The sequence below is a fragment of the Rhamphochromis sp. 'chilingali' genome (assembly GCF_963969265.1).
Source record: "Rhamphochromis sp. 'chilingali' genome assembly, chromosome: 3".
Taxonomy (NCBI): domain Eukaryota; kingdom Metazoa; phylum Chordata; class Actinopteri; order Cichliformes; family Cichlidae; genus Rhamphochromis; species Rhamphochromis sp. 'chilingali'.
In genome coordinates this window covers 19,339,783-19,365,057 of record NC_137931.1, presented here as the reverse complement: position 1 = coordinate 19,365,057, position 25,275 = coordinate 19,339,783, and the positions used below count along the sequence as shown (strand labels likewise).

General features: G+C 40.3%; 1 protein-coding gene across 1 annotated transcript; it reads right to left on the bottom strand.

Annotated features, from left to right (window-relative positions):
- Positions 1-1,504: 1,504 nt before the first annotated feature.
- Positions 1,505-23,126, bottom strand: LOC308393687 (protein NLRC3-like; the record flags this gene model as incomplete). Its single annotated transcript, XM_080877646.1, has 7 exons — positions 1,505-1,773; positions 6,318-6,454; positions 7,638-7,811; positions 9,983-10,156; positions 10,850-12,671; positions 12,826-13,101; positions 22,598-23,126. The coding sequence occupies 7 exons, from the start codon at positions 23,124-23,126 to the stop codon at positions 1,505-1,507; spliced, it is 3,381 nt and encodes a 1,126-aa protein (XP_080733772.1).
- Between the last annotated feature and the right edge of the window lie 2,149 nt (positions 23,127-25,275).

Below are 25,275 nucleotides of genomic sequence, written 5' to 3'. Positions count from 1 at the left end.
GAAAAATAAAGTAAAATAACATCAAATAAGTCTTATGTACAACACAATACAATACTATACAATTATTTAAACAGCAGTGTCCAACACAATCATAGTGATTGTGGGCCAGTTCGTGTGCAAGTGGGCTCCCACTTGCACTTTCACTGACTGCCCCAGTCAGTGCAATGGTGGTGGGTCAGAGTTTGTATGTTTGGGTGTTTTTTTTTGGGGGGGGGGGGGGGGGGGGGGGGGGGGGGGGTCAGAAGGAAAAGGTGAATGCTGGTCTGGAGTTCATGTGTGTGAGAGCAGGGAGTGAATTCAGCATCCTGACAGCCTGATGGACGAAGCTGTCTTCCAGTCTGCTGGGTCTGGCCCGGAGGCTCTTCAGTCTCCCTCCTGATGGCAGCAAACTGAAGCAGTTGTTGGATGGATGAGTGGAGTCACCTGTAATGCAGAGGGCTTTCTGGATGAGGTGGGTGCAGTACATCTCCTGGAGGGAGGGAAGAGAAGTACCTACGATCCTCTCTGCTGTTCTCATTACCCATTGTAACTTTTTTCAGCAGGACCCAGTGCAGGAGCCATACCACACAGTAATGCAACTGGTGAAGATACTCTCAACTGTGCCTCTGTAGAAGGTGTGGAGAGCAGGGAAATTATTTTACTGCTATTGGTAAATAATCATCATCATTACCATTGCATTAATAATATAATTTACAGTATTGATATTGTATTCAGAGGTTTAAACAGTGTGTGTGTCTTTCAGAAAGACTAAGTTGCAGGCAGGAGTCGACAGGAAGTTGCAGAGAGTTTGCAGAAGTGAAAGCAGAGTCTAAGTTATTCTGAGGAGCAGGTTAGACGAGGCTATTTGAATTACTAGGTTATTCAAAATGTCTGTTATACTTTTATATTCTTTTATTAAGCTTTTAGTAGAGGTTCTTGATTAAAACATTTATTCAACATAGTACATATAGTTTCAGTTAGGTTATTGTACCTAAGGATGGGCCTCGGTTCTGGTAAAAGGTCAGAAGTGCAACGGGTGAGATGAGAGAGCATGTAAGGTCAACACATACACACACACACATTAGTTAGACTCATTTATAGGTGAGAAGTTGGTCATGTTTGTCTCTGGAAAGAGGAACAGCGTCTGGCAGGATGTGGGGCTCGTGTTCCAGACGAGATAGAAGACAATGTTCTTTTAAACCGTGTTAAAAGTCATTGTGGTTTTGATTTGACGTATGTATATATTCCGTCTGTGACGTATGAAGGGGCGTCATTAATTCAAACCCTGACGCTATAAAAATCTGTGTATGCTTTGATTAAGTCGAAGATCAATCCCTGTCTGTGTACAGAGTGGTCTTCCCACGCGTGTATTCATTAAAATCAATTGTTTGACCAAGATCTTCTGGACCAATGGTTGTTTGTACTCTCCTTCCTCAATATTTGAACCTTAACAAAGGTTTTCATAATAGGGGTTGAGGCTCTTGCTCCCCTCAGTTTGTGGAGGAAGTAGAGTCACTGTTGGGCTTTACTGACCAGTGATGGTGCTTTTTAACCAGCAGAGATCTTCTGAGATGTGCACACCCAGGAACTTGGTGCTGCTTACCCTCTCCATGGCAGCACCATTGATGGTTAGTGGGGTTTGCACGGTGAGAGTTCTCCTGAAGTCTATGATGATCTCTTTAGTCTTCTCCACATTCAGGGACAGGTTGCTGCACCACTCGGCCAGATGGTTAACTTTACTCCTGTAGTAGGTCTCATCGTTGTTGCTGATGTGACCTATCACAGTTGTGTCGTCTGCAAACCCAATGAAAAGGTTGAAGCTGTTTGATGGTGTGCAGTTGTGGGTCAGCAGAGTGAAGAGCAGGGGGCTCAACACACATCCTTGGGGAGCCCCTGTATTCAGTGTTCTTGTGCTGGAGGTGTTGCTGCCGACCTGTACTGTCTGCTGTCTTACTTTCTATCAATTTGAGAGTATGCCACAGGGAATCACTGGAGCGCCTGCAACGTTCAAGGGCTTAAAGGAGATAGCTGTTGGGGACATGCAACTTCTGGAAACCATTGTGTACTAGGATTATATAATTGTTTGTGGCAAAACGCTTAAAGAGCACGAACAACATTTCTTATTTTGGCATTGATCTCCAACTCCAGTCCTTAAGAGCTACAGTCCTGCAGTTTTAGATGCAGCCCTACTCAAACACAGCTGAATCAAATGGTTGAATTACCTCTTCAGCATGCTATCAAGTATCATCATGCCAACCTGGTAACAAGCCATTCGTTTGATTCTCGTTGGAGACCCCTGCTTTAACCCTCCTGCCATCCTTTAAAAAACTCACACCCATCACCCTAGGGACCATTCTCAGCCACGCCATAAAAAGACCATATATCCATATTTTATTCCACTTTAAATTAGCCAACCTTGTAAAACTACTTCTCCCTGAAATATTCATGTAAAGTTTTAATTATATTTTCGTTGTTTTAACCCTTCAAATCCCAGTGTTATTACATGAGCGCCCTGTGTTATAAGCCCCAAAAACCAAAAAACGAAACTAAATATTTCCACAAAAAACCAGTTGAAGTAATATGTGATTGTCATTATAAGTAGGCCTTTAGATGGACCAAAGATTGGCACCAACATACATTTTGACCTGCCATTATTTTTTTTGCATTTTTTTTGCAATTTAAAAATTAAAACTTCAAGGCCCTGAGTCTTCATTGACATCCAAGAAAAGAAGAAAAAATAAAATCATATGATGATAATTTGGGGTTGAAAAATAGCGTTTATAATGGAAGTCAATGGGCAGAAAATGGTCCCCAGGGTGATGGGTGTGGGGATTTCTGCTGCTCAGCCATTTTAGGCTGATTTAAGGAATTCACACTGGAATATTAACATTGACAGGTAAAAACTATCCTGTGGCAAGTTTGGTTATATTCCACTGAACACAGTGGAAATGGCAGCCATTTAACACATAGCAGTGGCACAAAAAGGTCCCAAGAAGGCAGGAAGGTTAAGGTGTTGGACAGGCTAGAGGAGTTTAGGTTGAAAGTCTCCATTAACAAATGCCAATTCTGTCATCTTCAAGTTAAGTATGTGAATAACATTGCCACCACAAATGGAATAGCCAACCTTCCAGAAAAGGCTGAAGTGGTGAAACACTGAAAAGTGCCCACTCACTTGAAAGCTTTCAAGTTTTTCCCTAGATTTTGTAATTATTATCGGAGGTTTATAGCAAACTACTCCACCATTATCTGTCAACTGTCAGTCCTCACCAAGAGTTATAGTCCCACTTGGAAGGACCCCAAAATCCAAGAACAATGTAGACACAAACCAAACCATCAGAGCCTTTTGCTGGACAGTGGACTCAGAACATATCTGTGATACATTTTACAACTACCTGTATGGTGTCAATTTCACTGTCAGGACTGACAATAATTCATTAACATATGCACTGACATCTGCAAGGTCAGTGCAGTAGACATCACTGGCTTGCTGCCCTCAACACCTATGATTTTACCATACAATATCATCCTGGGTGCTGACTGTGACAGATCATTCCATATATACATTAAAAAAAAATCACAATTAATTGAAATGTTTTATTTTACCAACAATTGCACACAGAGGCTTTTCACAGATGACGATAATGTGAGAGTAAGCCTCTCTGTGTGATAAAAACTAGACCTTTAAGAAACAAAAAATCATAGCAATACATCAAGCAATAATTCACAAGGCATAACAATTAAAAAACAAACAAACAAACAAAAAAAACACCCTCTTTGTGCTTATAACATAATGGTGAAATAAAAAATATGTTGACCTCAAATTACAAAGTGCCTATAAAAAATGACCAAGAACAGTCAGAGGTATCACAACTGGTTTATATAACGTTTTCTTTGGTATGTGGGAAAACCCTGACATGCAGAGTAAATAATGGATAGAATAATGGAACAAAAAATTAAGACAAATTGACTGTACTTCAAAGTCTCTCTTTAAATCTAAGAATAAAACGGTGAATGCTACAGGTACAGAACAGTGTTGAGGAAACACTTTAAGAAGAGAGTGAATGTTAGAGAAAGAGTTTCAGCCTTTCATGAAGCTGCTCTGATCTTCTGATATTTAAATTGTATTTACACTGCTGTAAACTGTATTTACAGCATTTATTTACAGCATTAATTTGGCATGTGTAAGTAAGTAAGTAAGTAAAGTTTATTAATTAAGCGCTTTTCATATACAGGCAGTCACAAATCGCTGTACACACAAAAGTTAAAATAAACAGAACGTTAAGTAACAAAATAGACAATCTAAATAATACAAAAAGTTTAAAAAAAAAGAGCATTTATCAACAGAAGATTTGTTTAAACAGAAAAGTTATAACTGCTTTTTAATGGATTCCACAGAGTCAACCAAAGTGTAGTTGTGGTTGTACACTGTTACACAGCATTGGTGCCACAGACTGAAAGGCTCTGTCCCCTTTCGTCTTCAGTAGTGTACGGGGAAAAAACAAAAAACTCTGAGTCTGTGAGCGGAGACAATGAGCAGCAGTGTATTTTGTAAGAAGCTTGGATAAATAATCTGACCATGGCCAAATAACCTGGCCATTCAGTGCTCTTTATGTGAAAAAAATGAATTTTAAAACGAATTCTAAAATCTATTGGGAGCCAGTGTAAAGAATATAAAACAGGAGTAATGTGAGCTCGCTTGCTAGAATGAGTTAGTAGTCTGGCTGCTGCATCTTGTATAGCTTGGAGGCAAGAAAGAGTTGATTTGTCCAAAGTGGTAAACAGGGCATTACAATAATCTAAACGTGATGACACAAATGCAAGAGCAATTTATTCCAATTCAGTTAAGGAGACCATTTTTCGCAGTTTAGAAATAAGATTTTTGAAATAAGAGCGTCTAACCTCTTTCACTGACTCATTATATAAGTGAAGAAGTTCTTTGAAGTGTTCATGATGGACACCACAGAGGCGTTGAAGACCACAAGTTTGATTATTTAACCTGGGTGCGCAGGAACTAACAGAGCAATGCCCAGTTTTGAAAGGAGTAACCTGATTGACAGTGGCAAGACCGTGTTTATTAAAAGAGTTAATAAGGAGCTCAATATTGTCAGAAGAAGTTTTAAAATTAGAAAGACAAGAAAACTTAGAAATGATCGAGTCATCAATAATAAAACCTTGGGGAAGAGACTCTGAGTTGACAGATACATTAAAAGAGAATGACTTATGTTCACTAAAAACAACGTCATTTAAGTTCAAGTGTTCAAGGGAAACACCATAAGTGAAGATCAAGTCCGGAGTATGCTCAGCAGTATGAGTACAACCTGATACATGCTGAACAAAATTCAAAGTCCATGATGCTCAGGAACTCCTTAGTGGTACTATTTGATGAGTGTTCTGCATTACAGTTGAAGTCACAATGACCTTGCCCATTTTAATAGTCGAAGTTAAAAATTATTGCAAGTCTGACAGAAAAGACACAGCAGAGCCAGGTGGACGATAAATTACAATACCGTACATGGGCTGATCTCTTCCAATTTTTAATCATAATCATCTCAAAAGGGTTGTAGCAGCTTGAAGAGATCATCTGGCATTAAAATGTCTTTTTTAAAAATTAACGCTGTTCCACCTCCTCATCCAGATATCCAAGGTGCACAGAGAAGTGAACAGCCTGCGGGACATAGCTCTAAAAGATGTAAGACTTCATTCTCACGCTGCCATGTCTCAGAGATAAACATAAAAATCAAGCTTCTCTGCACAGAACAAGTTATTTAAGATATAAGACTTGTTGGCAATTGAGCGGGCATTAATTAACATAATTTTAACGTTGCAACCCACCGGGACAGGTGTAGGGTGGCCTGGAAGAGAGTCTGCACTATGAGGTAAACCGCACAGCAAATCAGGGTTCCTGCTGCGATGAGCCATGGCTTTCCATGCTTTCAGATGACAATTCGGGTGGTAAACACAGGGCGTTGTGGGGATTAATCCAGCTCCGACAAGTTTTAGGTGTATATTACTGGCAGTAGCCCAGGGATAAAGCCCCTGAAGGTCTACTTCTCTCTGAAGCCAACAAATCAGCACAAGAAAGCCATCTCTCTTCCCCCACTTCCACCGATGAGGCCTCTGTAGCAAAAACACTTGCACAACATGTAAAGTAAACAAACACATGGACAAAGGCAGCGGCACAGCCAAACACAGGCGCCATTTTGCCTTCTTTGTCTTGAGAGAAGCACAGCTTAGATGCAGAGTGGAATTACACACAAGTATGTGGAATTAGCTGTATGATCACTTACAAAATGAACTGACAAAAGCGTCATTCAGACCAAAGAAACTGAGGCACCAACCAGACCACCCAAACCCAAATCCAGCATAAAGAGGTTGAGTGAATGTGGTGTTGAAGGTGTGAAGGTGGATAAGATTGCCAGATGAGACTCTGAAGAAGGACAGAGTGCCAGCTGGACAGTCCACATACACCGCTACTCTGTCAGGGATAGAGTAGGAGGAGTAAATGACTGTTTCTTTCCCATTGTGCCAGACGGAATAACCATCACAGCATCGCAAACTCCAGGACTGATCATTCCTTCCAAACAAACAGTCTGTGTCTCTTCTTCTTCCAATTCCTTTGTAACTCACTGATATATGAACATCTCCTGTCCACTTAACCTCCCAGTAACAACGACCAGTCAGACCATTTCTACATAGCAGCTGAGGCCAGTGGCCAAATCTGTCTGGATGATCAGGATATGACTGATCCTCATACATATACGTCACCATTCTGTTGTTATCAGACAGTTTGAGTTTTCCATGTACTGTGTTTGTGTCAAGTGTGAGTTCACAGGAATCTGATAGAGGTAAGAAAGACAATCCAGCTTCAGTTACTGATGCATCTATTGATTGACACTCTGATGATGACTCCTGATATCAGAGATGTGAATGAGTGATGATAATGGTTAAATATACAGCTTTGTTCGTTATCCAAACACTTACACTTCCTCAGACCTGGTCCTAGCCATCGAACTTCACCAGACCTCATTCTGAAAGAAGTGACACATTTAAAACAACAGTTGAACCAAAGTGCTTTCCAGGTAAGGTAGACATATTAACAATTCTTGTTAATTCTTGTCTTGTCACAGAAATCAGGTGTAGCTAAAATTCATTGTGTTAACCCTCAACTCTGGAAACTCTGGGTTTTTTGTTCCACAAAGAAAGTTCACGTATCTTTCTTTCAGTTTCTTAAGTGTCACAAAGTCTTTACTCTCTCTGACTAATGACATTCATTGACATGCATTCACATTTCTCAGTTCACTGGATTCAAATGGATGTTCATGGTGACCATGGGCATCCAGATATCTGAACTCCACTGATTAATTTTTTGGTCATACCTGCAAACATTCTGAATTCAAGCTAAACATAATTAGAATGAAACTAATTTAATCAGCTGTGCAGGAACTGAAAGACTTTCCATAATCTCAGAGTTTAGAATTAGACAAGAAGCTCTGGAAGTTCTCTGGTTAGCTCTGGTAGAATATGTTAATAGAAAACAAGTGAATCTAGCTAAAGACAGCTGATTCAAAACTATGAAAAAAGGAAAAAACACACAATACCAGTTTATTTGAAAATGTTAATCCAGATTTTTAATTGTGATCAGTTGAAAAGGTCCTGACCTGAGAGCTTCCAGTGAACAGTTTGGACTTTTCAGCCCCTCAGACAGAAGCTTCATTCCTGAATCCTCCAGGGTGGTGTTACTCAGGTCCAGCATTCTTAGACTGGAGCACTGGGAGGTCAAAACTGAGGACAGAGCTTCACAGCTTCTCTCTGTCAAGTTACAGCCATTCAGCCTGATGAGACAATAATCAAAAAGGAGACATTCTTTATTTAACAGGTCTGGCAGTGACAAAGACAGTAATTAAACTCAGCCTTGCAAAAAATGTGGTTAATCAACATTAATTGACTTAACTTGACTTAACTTTATAGGACATGTTTGGATAACTGGTGAATTTAAATTGGCTGTAGGTGCAGATGTGAGCCTGAATTATTGTCGTGTTCTGTCCCAAGTAAAAGATTAAAAATGGTTCATAATAATTTAGTGATAAAAATGTCATATTTCAACTGTAGTAATTTATATTAAAAAAGAGAGTAATTTAGTTAAAAATATATTCTATACAGTCAGCATTAGTTTTTCTGTATCTTATTTTGAAGGAGTAATCTGTGTTCGCAATGCATTGTGGGAAGCAGAAGCTGCAGTCAGTTGGGAAAAAGCATTGTACAGAAAACCTGCCTATCTGTGTTTAAACTTTATCTCCTGTGGCCTGAATCTTTATATACACCATCGAAAGCAATGGCTGTAAGTTTATTACATGTTCTGGTTTGTCTTATATGTTTATAACAGCTGATTTAGAGATCGTTTTGTGAATGTGTTTCTACCAGGAATTAGCCTTATCCCAGAAGCGGATTTTGCTTAGAGCATGGTCTATTACCATAGCAATGATGCTAGCGATCTAATTTGCATATCAGAGGATTGTTAAAACCACTATTTATTATTACTTAGCAGCTAAGACTAACTTTGATACATGTTTTCTATCACTAACTATTTCTTTTGTGCATTTATTTCACAATGTCAAAGAGCTAAAGGATATTTTATTTTGAGTTAAATTGAGTTTGGCTTGCTGTTTACCTGCGTTAACATACACAGTGTATCCAACACGTATCGATAACAGTATAGTCATTTTGCCTGTGTTACCCCTGTGGTAGATTTGTGACATTTTTAGGGTGTACACACTCTCTTGTCCAAAATGTCTGTGAAGGTTCTCAGTCATCCAGGTCATCGTAGTCTAAGGAGCTTGGAAAGAAAAGCGTCTGGACTTCTTTGAGTTGCTTGAAGACGTTTCACCACTCATCCGAGAAGCTTCTTCAGTTCTAAGGGTCAAATGGTGGAGAGTCCCAGATTTAAACCCAGTGGGAGTTACCCCCCAAAGAGGGACAAAGGACCACCTGATGATCCTCTACCTAATCAGATGAGCCAAGGTGTGAAAGCGGGTGTGGGTCACAATCAGCCAGGGTTTCAGATGAGCTCATTGTGAAACCTGGCCCCACCCTATCATGTGATTTCCTGAGGTCAGATGGCCCAGGATGTGAGTGGGCGTTAAGGCGTCTGGGAAGAGATCTCAAAACTGGATTATAGATGGCAGACAGATGGTGTCGTAAACCACCACCTCTGTTCAAAGATGGTCACTCACAGTGGACGTAAATGGCTTCTTTCACTCCTCTTTCAACCCATCTGTCCTCTCTGTCCAAAATGTGAACGTTGGCATCCTCGAAAGAGTGACCTTTGTCCTTTAGATACAGATGAACTGCTGAGTCTTGTCCCGTAGAGGTGGCTCTTCTATGTTGTGCCATGCGCTTGTGAAGTGGCTGTTTGGTCTCTCCAATGTAGAGGTCTGGGCATTCCTCGCTGCACTGTACAGCATACACCACGTTGTTAAGTTTGTGTTTAGGAGTTTTGTCTTTCGGGTGAACCAGTTTTTGTCTGAGTGTGTTGCTGGGTCTGAAGTACACTGGGATGTCGTGCTTGGAGAGAACCCTCCTGAGTTTCTCTGATACACCGGCTACATAGGGGATGACCCTTTGTAGCCATTTGACCCTTAGAACTGAAGAAGCTTCTCAGATGAGAGGTGAAATGTATTCAAGCAACTCAAAGAAGTCCAGACGCTTTTCTTTCCAAGCTCCTTAGACTCTCTTTTCCAAAGTTAGCGAGGATGGGCTTCATCCACCCTGTGATTCTGAAAAAATATACGCTCTTGAAAAAAGAGAAGTGAGTTTTGTTGGTGACAGAGCTGCTGTCTGTCTTGTCGTCCTGTTAGCTTGGTAGGGTGTGGCTAACTGAACAGCAGTGTTGGGGAACAAACAGACATGATATTTTCATATCTATGTTCAGCACATAAGAGATATAATTTTTTTTAAAAAGTTCTCAAAGAAGTCATTAAAAAAATTAACTACAACTTGATCTGACCTGAGAGTTTCCAGTAAACAGTTTGGACTTTTCAGTCCCTCAGACAGAAGCTTCATTCCTGAATCCTGCAGGGTGGTGTTGCTCAGGTCCAGGTCTCTTAGACTGGAGGACTGGGAGGCGAGAACTGAGGACAGAGCTTCACAGCTTCTCTCTGTCAAGTTACAGCCATTCATCCTGATGAGACAATAAGCAACAAGATTATTTTTTACACATTGTTTTGTTACATGTTTTCTCATTATGCATTTAATTACCATCATTACTAAATTCATATTCAATTTATTCTGGTGTTGTTACATTTATTTACAGGAAACCGGTGGTCTTAAAATATGTTTTCGTTAAGTTTAAATTCAATTTTCATACATTTCACTTAGAATAAGTTGTTAACATTCAATATACGGTTTGTAAATAGAAGTAAATTACAAAATAGTAGAAAAAGCTATGAACACTTCAGAAGCAGGCTCATATTTATTCTGGATGTGAAAAAGGTTATATGTTAAGCTCCAATAATACAGCTCTTGTCAAACAGCACCAACTAGTTTTATCACATTTTTAATCTAAATCTTGAAGTTGATCACTTGCTGCTACAAGATGAAAATGGGATCTGATCAAACTGAATTCATCCTCAGCTAAATGTTTGTGTGGACGATGTCCCCCCCCCCCCCAATTCCATAAAGAGATTTTTCACAGTATAGATTCCTACTGTGAAGCTGGGTCTGAACTTTAGGAAAGTAGCTGACCAGAGCAGGTGAGTATGTATTCAATGCACTAATGAATGTAAAAGTGATTTACAGAAATATACTGTAACGTTAAGGTGTAAGGTGTACAAAGGATTGAAATCAGAATCAGTAAATATATTTGTGAAATTACACAGCTTTGATGGAGGCTTTGGCCACTGGCAGGAGCCTCAAAAGAGCTTCCTCTGATGCAGAGTATTTCTTTAGGTCGAACACATCCAGATTTTTTTTTGATGACAGCAAGATGAAGACCAGAGCTGACCACTGAGCAGGAGACAATTTATCTGTGGAAAGACTTCCTGAACTCAGGGACTGTTGGATGTCCTCCACTAGAGAATGATCATTCAGTTCATTCAGACAGTGGAACATATTGATGATTCTTTCAGCAGACAGATTCTCACAGAGCTTCTCCTTGATATACTGGACTACCTCCTGATTGGTCTGTAAACTACATCCTATTTCTGTTGGGAGGTCTTGTAGGAGAGTCTGATTGGTCTGCAGGGAAAGACCCAGGAGGAAGCGGAGAAACAGGTCCAGGTGTCCGTTTGGACTCTGTAAGGCCATGTTCACAGCACTTTGGTAGAAGTGTGTCTCTGTACATTCTCTTATTTCAGACATATTGGAGGTTGTTACTTGATCTTGCAGCAGATTGACTCCAGTGTTGAAGAAAGTCAGATGGACATGAAGAGCAGCCAGAAACTCCTGAATGCTCAGATGGATGAAGCAGAAAACCTTGTCTTGGTACAGTCCTCTCTCTTCTTTAAAGATCTGTGTGAACACTCCTGAGTAAACTGAAGCTGTTCTGATGTCAATGCCACACTCTCTCAGGTCTGATTCATAGAAAATCAAGTTGCCTTTCTGCAGCTGTTCATATGCCAGTTTTCCCAGAGCCTCAATGATTGCCCTAGTCTTTGGATTCCAGTGTGGATCTGTTTCATCCCCTTCATCATACTTGACCTTCTTCATTTTGGCCTGAACCACCAAGAAATAGATGTACATATCAGTCAGGGTCTTCGGCAGCTCTCCTCCCTCTCTGGGTTTTAGTGCATCCTCCAGAACTGTAGCAGTGATCCAGCAGAAGACTGGGATATGGCACATGATGTGAAGGCTCCGTGATGTCTTGATGTGAGAGATGATCCTGCTAGCTTGTTCCTCATCTCTGAATCTCTTCCTGAAATACTCCTCCTTCTGTGTGTCAGTGAACCCTCTGACCTCTGTTATTATGTCAACACACCTAGGAGGGATCTGACTGGTTGCAGCAGGTCGTGTGGTTATCCAGAGGTGAGCATTAGGTAGGAGGTTCCCCCTAAAGAGGTTTACCAGCAGCACATCCATTGAGGCGGCCTTTCTTGGGTCAGTTAGGATTTCAGTGTTGTGGAAATCCAGAGGAAGTCGACACTCATCCAGACCATCAAAGATAAATACAATCTTGAAATCTTCAAAGCTGTAGATTCCTGCTTCTTTGGTTTCGGCAAAGAAGTGATGAACAAGTTCCACCAAGCTAAATCGTTCCTCTTTCAGCACATTTATCTCCCTAAAAGTGATTGGAAATATGAACTGGATGTCCTGGTTGGCTTTCTCTTCTGCCCAATCCAGAGTGAACTTCTGTGTTAATACTGTTTTACCAATGCCAGCAACTCCCTTTGTAAGAAATGTTCTGATTGGTTCATCTTTTCCAGTTGAGGCTTTAAAAAAATCTTCTTGTCTGATTGTTGTTTCAGGTCTGTCTTGTTTCCTGGAGGCCAAATCAATCTGTCTGACCTCATGTTCATCATTGACCTCTGCAGTCCCTCCCTCCGTAATGTAGAGCTCTGTGTAGATCTGATTCAGAAAGGTTGAGTTTCCTGCTTTAGCAATCCCTTCAAATACACACTGGAATTTCTTTTTCAGCTTAGATTTAAGTTTACGCTGACAAACCGCAGCCAAAAATTCTGAAAAAAAAGAAAAAAAAAATCCCAAATAAGATTTATTAATAAATTATTCTGTAAATAGTCTAACGTTTCAGTCTACTAAAGAATGAGTGTTTGAACATAAGTTGGTCTATCTGCTGACAGATTAATAAATATTCACTGTATCCAGTAACTTAAGTCTTTAGAGAAATCTGCTTACTTTTCTGTAGACAGTCAGCCAACCGCTCCTGCTTCATTCTCATCAGAAAGTACATTGTGATCTTCACAACTGCATCTCTGGTGCTCCGCCTCTCATCCTTATCCTCATCCTCCAACAAATCCCCATCCTCTAACTGATTTTCCAAGTCTTCTGGACAATCTGAGCTCAGAACCCTTTGGATCTTCTTTAACTCTTTCCCAATGAAAGTAAAGATTTCTGACTTGAGCACCTGGAAATGAAAGACAAACTGAGTGTAGAGTCTAAAAACCTGCAAGTCTAAACAGAGAAATATGAACAATTTTAAGAGCTGAAAAGTACATTTCGATATATACCCACCCTAAATATGAAGTTTAACTGTTTATGATCCTGCGAAGCAGACAGACGGCAGGAAACATTTGAGCCCTTCTGCAGAAGGCTATGGAAAAAAACATAATGTTTAAGTTCTCTAGACATGAGGATGTGCAAAGCTACTGCCGTTTACCCTTCAAAGGAAGAACAAAACATAACAGAGCTATGTACAGGAAATATAAGGAGCTGCTGGATCATTATCAGAAGAAAGTAGAGCTTGCAGTGTGCAAGGGCATAGAGGCTTTGCCGCATCCAGAGTATTGATCTGCAGAGCATTATGCAGAGTACAGCCATCAGAAGCCTACTGAAAAGGTTCCACACCATGATGGATCATAAGGTTAGACATGTTAGGTAGCTGTTTAGAGATGAAATATCATATTAACTGTTATAATATTGGTATAAATATTTAGGCATGCCTCATGCTAGTCTCCAATGACGACCTAGTAGGGAACTACAAGAGGTCAGATTTACAACAAAGCAATATTTTTTCAAAATATGCAAGAAAACTTTTCCCGTTAAAGGTGGACACAAAATACTTGTTTCCTCACTTGAGGGGAAAACACTATCAGCTACAACCAGGCTATAAAGGAGGGGACACTAACAGTTGGTGATGTGTGACTGAAAACCAAAAATCCTTTCTGCACTTGCTACTTCACTCCAATTGGCGGGAAGAGCAAAATGTAGATGCAAAAAACTTGACCTTGAGAACACATCTCGCATATTAGCTTCTTTTCAGTCACATCCTTTTAAATCTATAATCAAATTTAAAATTCTACTCCTTACAAACAAGGCCTTGAATAATCAGGCCCCGTCTTATCTTAAAGAGTTCACAGTAGCACGTCACCCCGCCAAAAAAAACCACACTTTGGGGTGACATGTCACGCCAAAGTGACCACATGTACTGCCGTCTTACAGTACATATGGTTCCGTACAGTATTTATAGGAACGATAGGAGGCAGTCTTCACCTTTCAGGCCCTTCTTCTGTGGAACCAGCTGCCAGTTTGGGAGCTGACAGACACCCTGACTACTTTTAAGAATAGGATGAAAACGTTCAATTTTGATAAAGCATAGAGTTAGTCCTAGATCAGGTGACCCAGAATCCTCCCATCAGTCCCCGTTAGTCTGGAGCTCCATTCAAGATCTTGCCTCATTGAGGATGATTAGGAGAAAGGTGGTGGATGAGCTCAAAACTACTCAGGAGGAGAATGCTAATGATCTGAAGGCAGCTGGAACTAGAGTCACCACGTATGCCATTGATAACACACTAAGCCGCCACCAGTGTTGGTCAAGTTACTTGAAAAAAGTAATCAGTAACTAATTACTGATTATTTCCCCCAAAAAGTAATCCTGTTACTTTACTGATTACTTATTTTCAAAAGTAATTAATTACTTAGTTACTTTTTAAAAACACGATTTACAACCTGAATAGGTGATAAAGCGATAGATCTTTCAGCCCAATTCTACTTTTTCTACATAATCCATCATACAAAATGTAATCAAATGGAAAAGTCTCTTTTTAAAACTTGTTTTATTAGTTTTAATGTTTTAACTTTATGCATCAAGCAAAAATTTAATTATATGCAAAATTCTCTGACTGGAAGAAATTTGTTTAACATTTAAACCTATTTTCTGCACATTTCAGCACATAAAATAAAATATTTTTTGTGTTTACACTCTTTCAAACAGATGTACATAAAACAAAGCAGAAAATAAATAAAGTCAAAGACTAGCGGTCCTGTTGCTCTATTTTCACCTGTAAAGCAGGAGTGGGGTAGGCAGAGGTTTGCCCTGGTGCAGGTGTGCTGCAGCGGTCAGTTGAAGAATCCGCGAGTTTCTCTGTGAGTTTCCCATTACGTCGTAGCGCACTCAGTGCTTGCTTGGAAGTTTAGGGGTTTTTTTCGCTGTAAAAAGAAGTTTTCTTCCCACGCACAACGGACGCTAATGTTTTTGTCAATTTTTATGGAATCAAACTTAAAGTAAGGTCAGTACTTCCACGCTTTAAACGCTGCACGCTCATACTCTCTCCCGCACTCGATATATTATCCATTGTTGATCTGCACACAGCTGTTGTCGCACTCGCTTACCTCACTGTCATGAGACATTCTCGCAAAAAAAATTAGTAATGCAGTAATGTAGCGTTCCTACGGAAAAGTAACGGTAATCTAATTACCGTTTTTGCAATAGTAATCCCTTACTTTACTCGTTACTTGAAAAAAAGTAATCAGATTACAGAAACCCGTTACAAATAACGCATTACTGCCCATCTCTGGCCGCCACACTACTTATCCTGCTTACTCAACATTTTGTTTTATATCCCTGCTCTAATCAAGGTAAACTTTTTATATACAGGGTACAGGGAAAAGGTAGAGATTTGATAGGGTGTTCTTGTCTAATATTTTCATGTGTGTGCGCATGCACGGGTTTGTTGGTATGGGTATATAAAAAAAAAAAAACACCCAGCACGCCCCTGCGGGCGGTTTATCCTTCAAGCTCGGGTCCTCTACCAGAGGCCTGGGAGCTTGAGGGTCCTGCGCAGTATCTTAGCTGTTCCCAGGACTGCGCTCTTCTGGACAGAGATCTCCGATGTTGTTCCCGGGATCTGCTGGAGCCACTCGCCTATCTTGGGAGTCACCGCACCTAGTGCTCCGATTACCACGGGGACCACCGTTACCTTCACCCTCCACATCCTCTCGAGCTCTTCTCTGAGCCCTTGGTATTTCTCCAGCTTCTCGTGTTCCTTCTTCCTGATATTGCTGTCATTCGGAACCGCTACATCAATCACTACGGCCGTCTTCTTCTGTTTGTCTACCACCACTATGTCCGGTTGGTTAGCCACCACCATTTTGTCCGTCTGTATCTGGAAGTCCCACAGGATCTTAGCTCGGTCATTCTCCACCACCCTTGGGGGCATCTCCCATTTTGACCTCGGGACTTCCAGGTTATACTCGGCACAGATGTTCCTGTACACTATGCCGGCCACTTGGTTATGGCGTTCCATGTATGCCTTGCCTGCTAGCATCTTGCACCCTGCTGTTATGTGCTGGATTGTCTCTGGGGCATCTTTACACAGCCTGCACCTGGGGTCTTGCCTGGTGTGATAGACCCCAGCCTCTATGGATCTTGTGCTCAGAGCTTGTTCTTGTGCTGCCATGATTAGTGCCTCTGTGCTGTCTTTCAGTCCAGCTTTGTCCAGCCACTGGTAGGATTTCTGGATATCAGCCACCTCCTCTATCTGCCGGTGGTACATACCGTGCAGGGCTCTGTCCTTCCATGATGGTTCCTCGTCTCCCTCCTCTTTCTTGGGTTTCTGCTGCCTGAGGTATTCACTGAGCACTCGGTCAGTTGGGGCCATCTTCCCAATGTATTCTTGGATGTTTGTTGTCTCATCCTGGACTGTGGTGCTGACACTCACCAGTCCCCGGCCCCCTTCCTTCCGCTTAGCGTACAGCCTCAGGGTGCTGGACTTGGGGTGAAACCCTCCATGCATGGTAAGGAGCTTTCTTGTCTTTATGTCAGTGGCTTCTATCTCCTCCTTTGGCCAGCCTATTACCCCAGCAGGGTACCTGATCACGGGCAGGGCGTACGTGTTGATGGCCCGGATCTTGTTCTTACCATTCAGCTGACTCCTCAGGACTTGCCTGACCCTCTGCAGGTACTTGGTGGTTGCAGCTTTTCTAGCGGCCTCTTCATGGTTCCCATTCGCCTGCGGGATCCCCAAGTACTTGTAACTGTCCTCTATGTCTGCAATGTTGCCTTCTGGTAGTTCAATCCCCTCAGTTCTGACTACCTTCCCTCTCTTTGTTACCATCCGACTACACTTCTCCAGTCCGAACGACATTCCAATGTCATTGCTGTATAGCCTGGTAGTGTGGATCAGTGAATCGATGTCTCGTTCACTCTTGGCATACAGCTTGATGTCATCCATGTACAGGAGGTGGCTGACAACTGCTCCGTTCCGTAGTCAGTATCCGTAGCCAGTCTTGTTAATGATCTCACTGAGGGGGTTCAGGCCTATGCAGAACAGCATATATATATATATATATATATATATATATAAAATTGTAGGTTGTGTATCCTTCAGGTGTTAATGGGGTTATTGAAAATGTGTATATGTGCGTATGTGTGTATATACGTAGGTATGGATAGATAGAAACATATATGTGTATATATTTAAAAAAAAAAAAATTACACATAACATATAATGTAATTGCAAGGAGGTATTTCTGTAGTCTATTGATACTAGATAGTGGAAAAGGGGTGGGATTAAATAAGCTTATGCTTCTTCCTGCTCCTTTTTGAACATGGACGTTATTTGGAGTTGTGGTTGCTCGTTTTCCTTTTGTTTGCTTTGTTCATTTGTCTCTTTCAATTCTATTTTTTTTATACTTTTTCAACATGTTCAAAATAAAGATTCAATCAATCAATATATATTTAATGCTTACCGTACATCAGGATGTTGTTCATCTTTAAACACAACAGGCTTATCCATAGACTTCTCACTTTTCATGGACACACAGCTAGAGTGGTCTGCTCTCTGTTTCTGCATCCTAATAAATACTATAAAAAAAAAACAAAAAAAAGAAAGAAAAATATTCCATCAAATTAAATATAACTCATTTGGAAATAATTGTCAGCTTTATATCTCTGCAGTCTGAACTCTCTGAGACAGGAAAAGCAGAATTGTTGAACATGCTCTAAAGATCTGACTGGGCCTGTCGGTATGATCAGTTTCCTCTGAATCACCTTCATGACTGAGTGCAGCACTTTCTTCAGCAGCACCCACAGATTTTTCAATTTTTGTCATCACCTCTCTCAGTACCTCTTCAAAATCCTTCCCACTTAGCTTGGCTATTCCTCACAGTTCACTAAGGTAAGTATCTGTGACACTACCCCCAAATCTCTGGGAATAAACATTTGTCAAAGCATGTACAGAAAGTACTACATTAGGATTTGCAGCTGAGGGGTGGACATAAGGCAACAAGGGTCCTAATGCTTGTACTGCTACTCCCGAGTTATACTCCACTATCTGATCCTTGTTGAATTCAGATACTTGATCATCAATGGTGAGGACCCTACTAATAGAGCCATACTGCTTTAAGAAGTCAAAAATCTCTTCATCCTTTTCTGATCCTGTTACCCCATGCACTATGACAGCATTTGGGACCTTAATACCTAATTTTTCAACAAACTCCATCTTTTAGTGAGACAAAGGGTTTTACCAAAAATTCCCTTACACAAAATACGCTTCACTATCGTTACCGATTAATTCAAGGCTCCTGGCTGGCTGGCCACTTTTACACTGTAACCAGCATGTAACAAAATATATAAACAATGGGCAAATCAGAAGACTTCAGGAACAGCAGGAGCCTAGAGGATGGGTAACCACAATGAAAACACAACCACAAATGATGAAGCAATTATTCAATTGTATTTGAATTTGTGCACTGTATTGAATTTAACAATAATAACCAAAACTGTGCGCGCACACACAATTCTGGTTATTATTGTTAAAAAAAAAGAAAAAAAAAGAAAATAATGTCAGACCCGGGTCTTTTAAAGTGTCAATAGAATCCAGTTCAGGCCTGTTTGGTGATCTGGCGGTTTATTGGTGTGAGTTCAGTCCACGATCGATGTATGGTTTACACAGTTCGTCCTGTTACAATCCAGGCAACCAGACTTCAAGATTCAGTTCCATATGGGCTGTGGCTCACCATCCATTGCAATGGAAGATCATTCCTCTTCTACGGATTTCCACAAAGTCCGTAATCTAAAGTTCTCCGTGGAGTCTCAGCTCCCAAAAAAACCTGACCTAAGAGTGAGGTCAGAATTACTTCAAATGAACATTGTTTACACTTAACTAATAACACTTCTGTTGAAGGTGTAAAGCATGAACAAAATCTGTTTCAATTTCAAGTTCTATTTCTAATGTTGTACAACTAATCAAATTCAAAAGGGTTTTCATTACATGGCAATGTAGCTATCAACAATCATCATTTCATTCATTCATTTATTTATTCATTTCAGGCACAACAAAATACATATATTGAACATAAAGTGCACAAAACAAAAAACAAAAATTACCTGAAAAGGAGTGGGATGAAGAGAACTTATTAAATCCCACCCCTATACTCACTCATCAACAAAAAACAATAAGCTTCCCACAGCTACGCCCATCGTTACAACCAAACAAACCATCAACAGCCCCGGGCACATGCAAGCTTCTCAACGGCAGCTCGCAACAACAATTAGAACCATCATAACTAAATACAGAATATATAATAATTATAAATTGCGTTACCACAGGTAACAGGCAATAATAATTACATAGTGACAAACACACGTGCATATACATACATACATATATATCTACACACACATATACATACATACGCACACACTTTTTTTTTTTTTGGAATCCATACCAGCAATGGTAAGAGAACAGACGTTACAGAGCACACTAAAACCATCATTGAGTATACTGTGACCAGACCAACTGTTTGTAGAGGAATTTAAATCTATGAATATTTTTGCATTGTTTCAGTTGTAAACTCAGACTGTTCCAGATTTGCAGTGCTCGTTTCTATACTGTGACTAATGGATTAGTTGTATTTTTATATGTGTTTCCCCACACTTCCACACAATATGTAATATATGGAAGAACCAGGGTACAGTACAGAGTACGAAGTGCATCTTTATCAAGGTATGGTTTCACTTTGTTCAAAACTGCGAGGCTTCTGGAAATTTTGGATTTTATGTGTCTGACGTGTGGTTTCCATGAAATTTTGTTATCAATTACGACTCCCAAAAATTTGTTTTCACTCACATTATCAATTGGTACACCTTCAATGATAATTGGTAATTCTATATTATATTTTAAATTACCGAAAAACATTGCTTTAGTTTTATTTATATTTAATGATAATTTATTTATATCCATCCATTTTTTTTTATTAATTTTAGCTCCCTGTTTACGGTCATTACAAGATCAGTATAATCATCGCTACTGAAAAATATATTGGTGTCATCTGCGAACAGTATGAGCTTAAGTAATTGAGAAAAATCAAAAATATCATTTATGTATACATTGAAAAGTTTTGGTCCCAACACTGACCCTTGGGGAACACCACATGTAATACCAAGTTTCTCTGAGTGGTAATGCCCTATGCTAACATATTGTTCCCGACCCGTTAGGTAACTTTTTAACCAGTTACCAGCTTTCCCTCGAATACCATATATTTCCAATTTATCCAATAAAATTGAGTGATTGATTGTGTCGAAGGCCTTTTTGAGATCAACAAAAATACCAACTGCATATTTATTTTTATCCAGTGCATTGGTAATTTCTTCTACTGCCTCAATTATCGCCATTGAAGTGGTTCTTTGCGTTCTGAAACCATACTGACCAACATTTATTATTTGATGTTTTTCAAGGAATTTTTCTAATCTTGAATTAAAAAGTTTTTCTAAAATTTTTGAGAATTGAGGCAGTAGAGAAATAGGCCTATAATTGGTAAAACTGTGTTTGTCATTACTTTTGTATAGTGGTATTACCTTCGCAATTTTCATTTTTTTTTTGGAAAACAACCGGACTGAAATGATAAATTACAGACATATGTTAAGGGACTAGCAATATTCAGAATAACCTGTTTAACTACAGACATATTTATGTCATGATAATCCATTGAAGACTTACTTTTACATTTTAATGTGATATTTATTACTTCTTGCTCATTTGTAGCTGAGAGGAACAGTGAAAAGGGATTTGATTTTATATTACTGATATTTTCATTTTTTTGACACGGGATGTCCGCTGCTAGTTCAGGGCCAACATTTATAAAAAAATTATTGAACCCATCTACAATGTTACTCATGTTATGATTTTCACCATTTGCATCAATGAAACATTCAGGATATGATGTTCCAGAAGATCCTTGTTTAATTAAGTTATTTAACACATCCCAAGTTCCTTTTATATTGTTTTTATTTTCATATAATCTTCTTCTATAATAAAGTTGTTTACTTGTTCTTATAATATCAGTCAATTTATTTCTATATGCTTTATATCTTTGTTCCACTTCTTTTGTTTTTACTTTGATGAACTGTTTATACAGATTGTTTTTCTTTTTGCAAGCATTGATAATTCCTTTTGTGAACCAAGGACTTTTTATCTTTTTTTTCTTTGTCTTGTGTTCATTTACAGGACAATGTTTATTGTACAACATAATGAATATATCTAGGAAATTATCATAAGCCTTGTCCACATCTGACTCTTCATACACCGAACTCCAATCTTGTTGTTCTAAATCGAAATTGAAGGCATGAATTGCTTCTTAATTTATTGTTCGCTTTGCTATCGTAATCTTGGTATCTATTTTTTTTAAATCACAGTCACACAAAGTAAAAACTGGTAAGTGGTCAGTTATATCACAGACAAGCAGGCCACTATTAATTTGGAAATCCATGACATTAGTAAAAATGTTGTCAATAATAGTGGCGCTATGTGATGTTATTCTGCTTGGCTTTGTTATTGTTGGATATAGTGATAAGCTGTACATCGTGTCAGTAAAGTCATCAATGGCTTTTAACCTTGTTGGATTTAGCAAATCAATATTAAAATCACCACAGATGAATAGTAATTTTTGGTTCACCGAAGCAAACATTTTTTCTATCCATTCATAAAAAGTGTCAATACTTGAACTGGGTGTCCGATATATGCAACTTATTATAACATTTCTCTTTTTTTCATTCATGATCTCAATAGTCAAACATTCCAAAATTCCATCAATAGCCATAGACATAGTTGTTACAACATTATATTTTATAGAGTTATGAACATATATAGCAACCCCGCCGCCCGCCCTATTTAATCTATTCATGTATTTTAAATCATATCCACTCAAACAGAAATCTATTCCTTTATCAACGTTGAACCAAGTTTCAGTGGTGGCTATAACACTGAAGGGGCGAGAAAATTGTTGCAAGTAGTCCTTAATGAAATCAAAATTAGAGTACTTCTGCTGTTAAAGTGAATTAATGAGAGCTTCCCGTCTAGGTTGATTTTTTTTTCATATTGTTCCTGTGTGAAATAATTACAATTTTTAACAAAAGAAGAAAGAACATTACTTTCAGAATCTATTTCTGGGTCTATTATATTATGCTCCTTATATTCACAATCTAGATCAATTACTTTCTGTTGGAGAATTGATTTCAACGTGTCCATGTCATTTCCTGGTGTAATTAGAGATGTTGGTGTATTTATCATTTGATTGTCATTAGAGTTATATATTGCCTCGATACATTAGTGTCAGTTGTACTTGTCCAGATCCTCCATGTTCCTCACTATCAGTACTTTTGCCTCTTCTGGTGTCCCCTTTAGCTTAATGAAAATTTTACAGTTTGTTACCCACGTATGTTGTATTTTACCGTTCTTCTTCAGTTGCCTTGCCTTCCTCGCGATGTCTGCGTTTTTTCGTGTCAGATGCTCATTAATGAAAACATCCGTGCCTTTCAGTTTGCGTCCTTGTTTCAGCAGTGCGACCTTGTTCTTCCGATTGACGAATCTCATAATGACGGCCGGCGGTCTGTCGCTCCTCCTGGGCAGTGGGTGACATGCTTCTACTTGCTCCAGGTCCATCTCTATCCCCTTGCTTTGGAGGAAGGAGGCCACCTGTTGCTCCACCGAGCGGGTCTCCTCGTCGCTGGGCTCCCCAACGCTCCCGGGCTTGATTTTTATACCGCTAATGACCACGTCGTTCGTACGGGTGTACTGCTCCAGCTCATCCACCCGCCGCTCGAGATCCATAATTCGTCTGTCCTTCTCGGCATTTTGGAGGCGTAGCTGTTTTACCTCCTCCAAAAGCCCCAGAAGCAGCTCCTGCTGCGCCCTGACTGCTCCAAGGGAGGTTTTTATATCCTCGACCTCCTCTGGTGTTGGGCCTTTCTTGGGTGGCATACTGTCTTTAGTTTGTGTTACTGGTGAGACTCCAATAAAATATTTATTTTAACCAACCATTCCAGTCCAGGGGTCCTTTCTTCTTTTATTTTAACTGGCGAGCTAGCAGCTGCTGGTAGCTAATGCTAATTTTTGCTAAAGCTAATTTCTTGAATATGAAGATTAACTGTCTGTTGTTTCTTAAAGCTGTAAAGCCAGAGTATAATAGTCTGTGGGTTTACTCAGAAGAGCTTCCAGAAAGCAGCAAACTCAGGCCTGCTGAGCGAGGTCTGTTTCTCGGAGAAGTTTGAAATCAAGATTAATAAAGTCCATAGATCTAGTCCACGCTACTCCTTTGAAGCAGCAGAATCAATATAGTCTCTTCATTGTTAATTAACAGCAGTGGTAAATAAAAATAACACATGAAAACGTTTCAATACAACAGATATACAGTGGGGCAAAAAAGTATTTAGTCAGCCACCGATTGTGCAAGTTCCCCCACCTAAAATGATGACAGAGGTCAGTAATTTGCACCAGAGGTACACTTCAACTGTGAGAGACAGAATGTGAAAAAAAAAATCCATGAATCCACATGGTAGGATTTGTAAAGAATTTATTCGTAAATCAGGGTGGAAAATAAGTATTTGGTCAATAACAAAAATACAACTCAATACTTTGTAACATAACCTTTGTTGGCAATAACAGAGGTCAAACGTTTACTATAGGTCTTTACCAGGTTTGCACACACAGTAGCTGGTATTTTGGCCCATTCCTCCATGCAGATCTTCTCGAGAGCAGTGATGTTTTGGGGCTGTCGCCGAGCAACACGGACTTTCAACTCCCGCCACAGATTTTCTATGGGGTTGAGGTCTGGAGACTGGCTAGGCCACTCCAGGACTTTCAAATGCTTCTTACGGAGCCACTCCTTTGTTGCCCGGGCGGTGTGTTTTGGATCATTGTCATGTTGGAAGACCCAGCCTCGTTTCATCTTCAAAGTTCTCACTGATGGAAGGAGGTTTTGGCTCAAAATCTCACGATACATGGCCCCATTCATTCTGTCCTTAACACGGATCAGTCGTCCTGTCCCCTTGGCAGAAAAACAGCCCCATAGCATGATGTTTCCACCCCCATGCTTCACAGTAGGTATGGTGTTCTTGGGATGCAACTCAGTATTCTTCTTCCTCCAAACACGACGAGTTGAGTTTATACCAAAAAGTTCTACTTTGGTTTCATCTGACCACATGACATTCTCCCAATCCTCTGCTGTATCATCCATGTGCTCTCTGGCAAACTTCAGACGGGCCTGGACATGCACTGGCTTCAGCAGCGGAACACGTCTGGCACTGCGGGATTTGATTCCCTGCCGTTGTAGTGTGTTACTGATGGTGACCTTTGTTACTTTGGTCCCAGCTCTCTGCAGGTCATTCACCAGGTCCCCCCGTGTGGTTCTGGGATCTTTGCTCACCGTTCTCATGATCATTTTGACCCCACGGGATGAGATCTTGCGTGGAGCCCCAGATCGAGGGAGATTATCAGTGGTCTTGTATGTCTTCCATTTTCTGATGATTGCTCCCACAGTTGATTTTTTCACACCAAGCTGCTTGCCTATTGTAGATTCACTCTTCCCAGTCTGGTGCAGGTCTACAAGGGGCGATCGTGGCTCAAGAGTTGGGAGTTCGCCTTGTAATCGGAAGGTTGCCGGTTCGAGCCCCGGCTCGGACAGTCTCGGTCGTTGTGTCCTTGGGCAAGACACTTCACCCGTTGCCTACTGGTGGTGGTCAGAGGGCCCGGTGGCGCCAGTGTTCGGCAGCCTCGCCTCTGTCAGTGCGCCCCAGGGCGGCTGTGGCTACAATGTAGCTTGCCATCACCAATGTGTGTGTGAATGGGTGGATGACAGGTTGTGTAAAGCGCTTTGGGGTCCTTAGGGACTAGAAAAGCGCTATACAAATACAGGCCATTTACCATTTACAATACTTTTCCTGGTGTCCTTCGAAAGCTCTTTGGTCTTGGCCATGGCGGAGTTTGGAGTCTGACTGTTTGAGGCTGTGGACAGGTGTCTTTTATACAGATGATGAGTTCAAACAGGTGCCATTCATACAGGTAACGAGTGGGGGACAGAAAAGCGTCTTACAGAAGACGTTACAGGTCTGTGAGAGCCAGAGATTTTCCA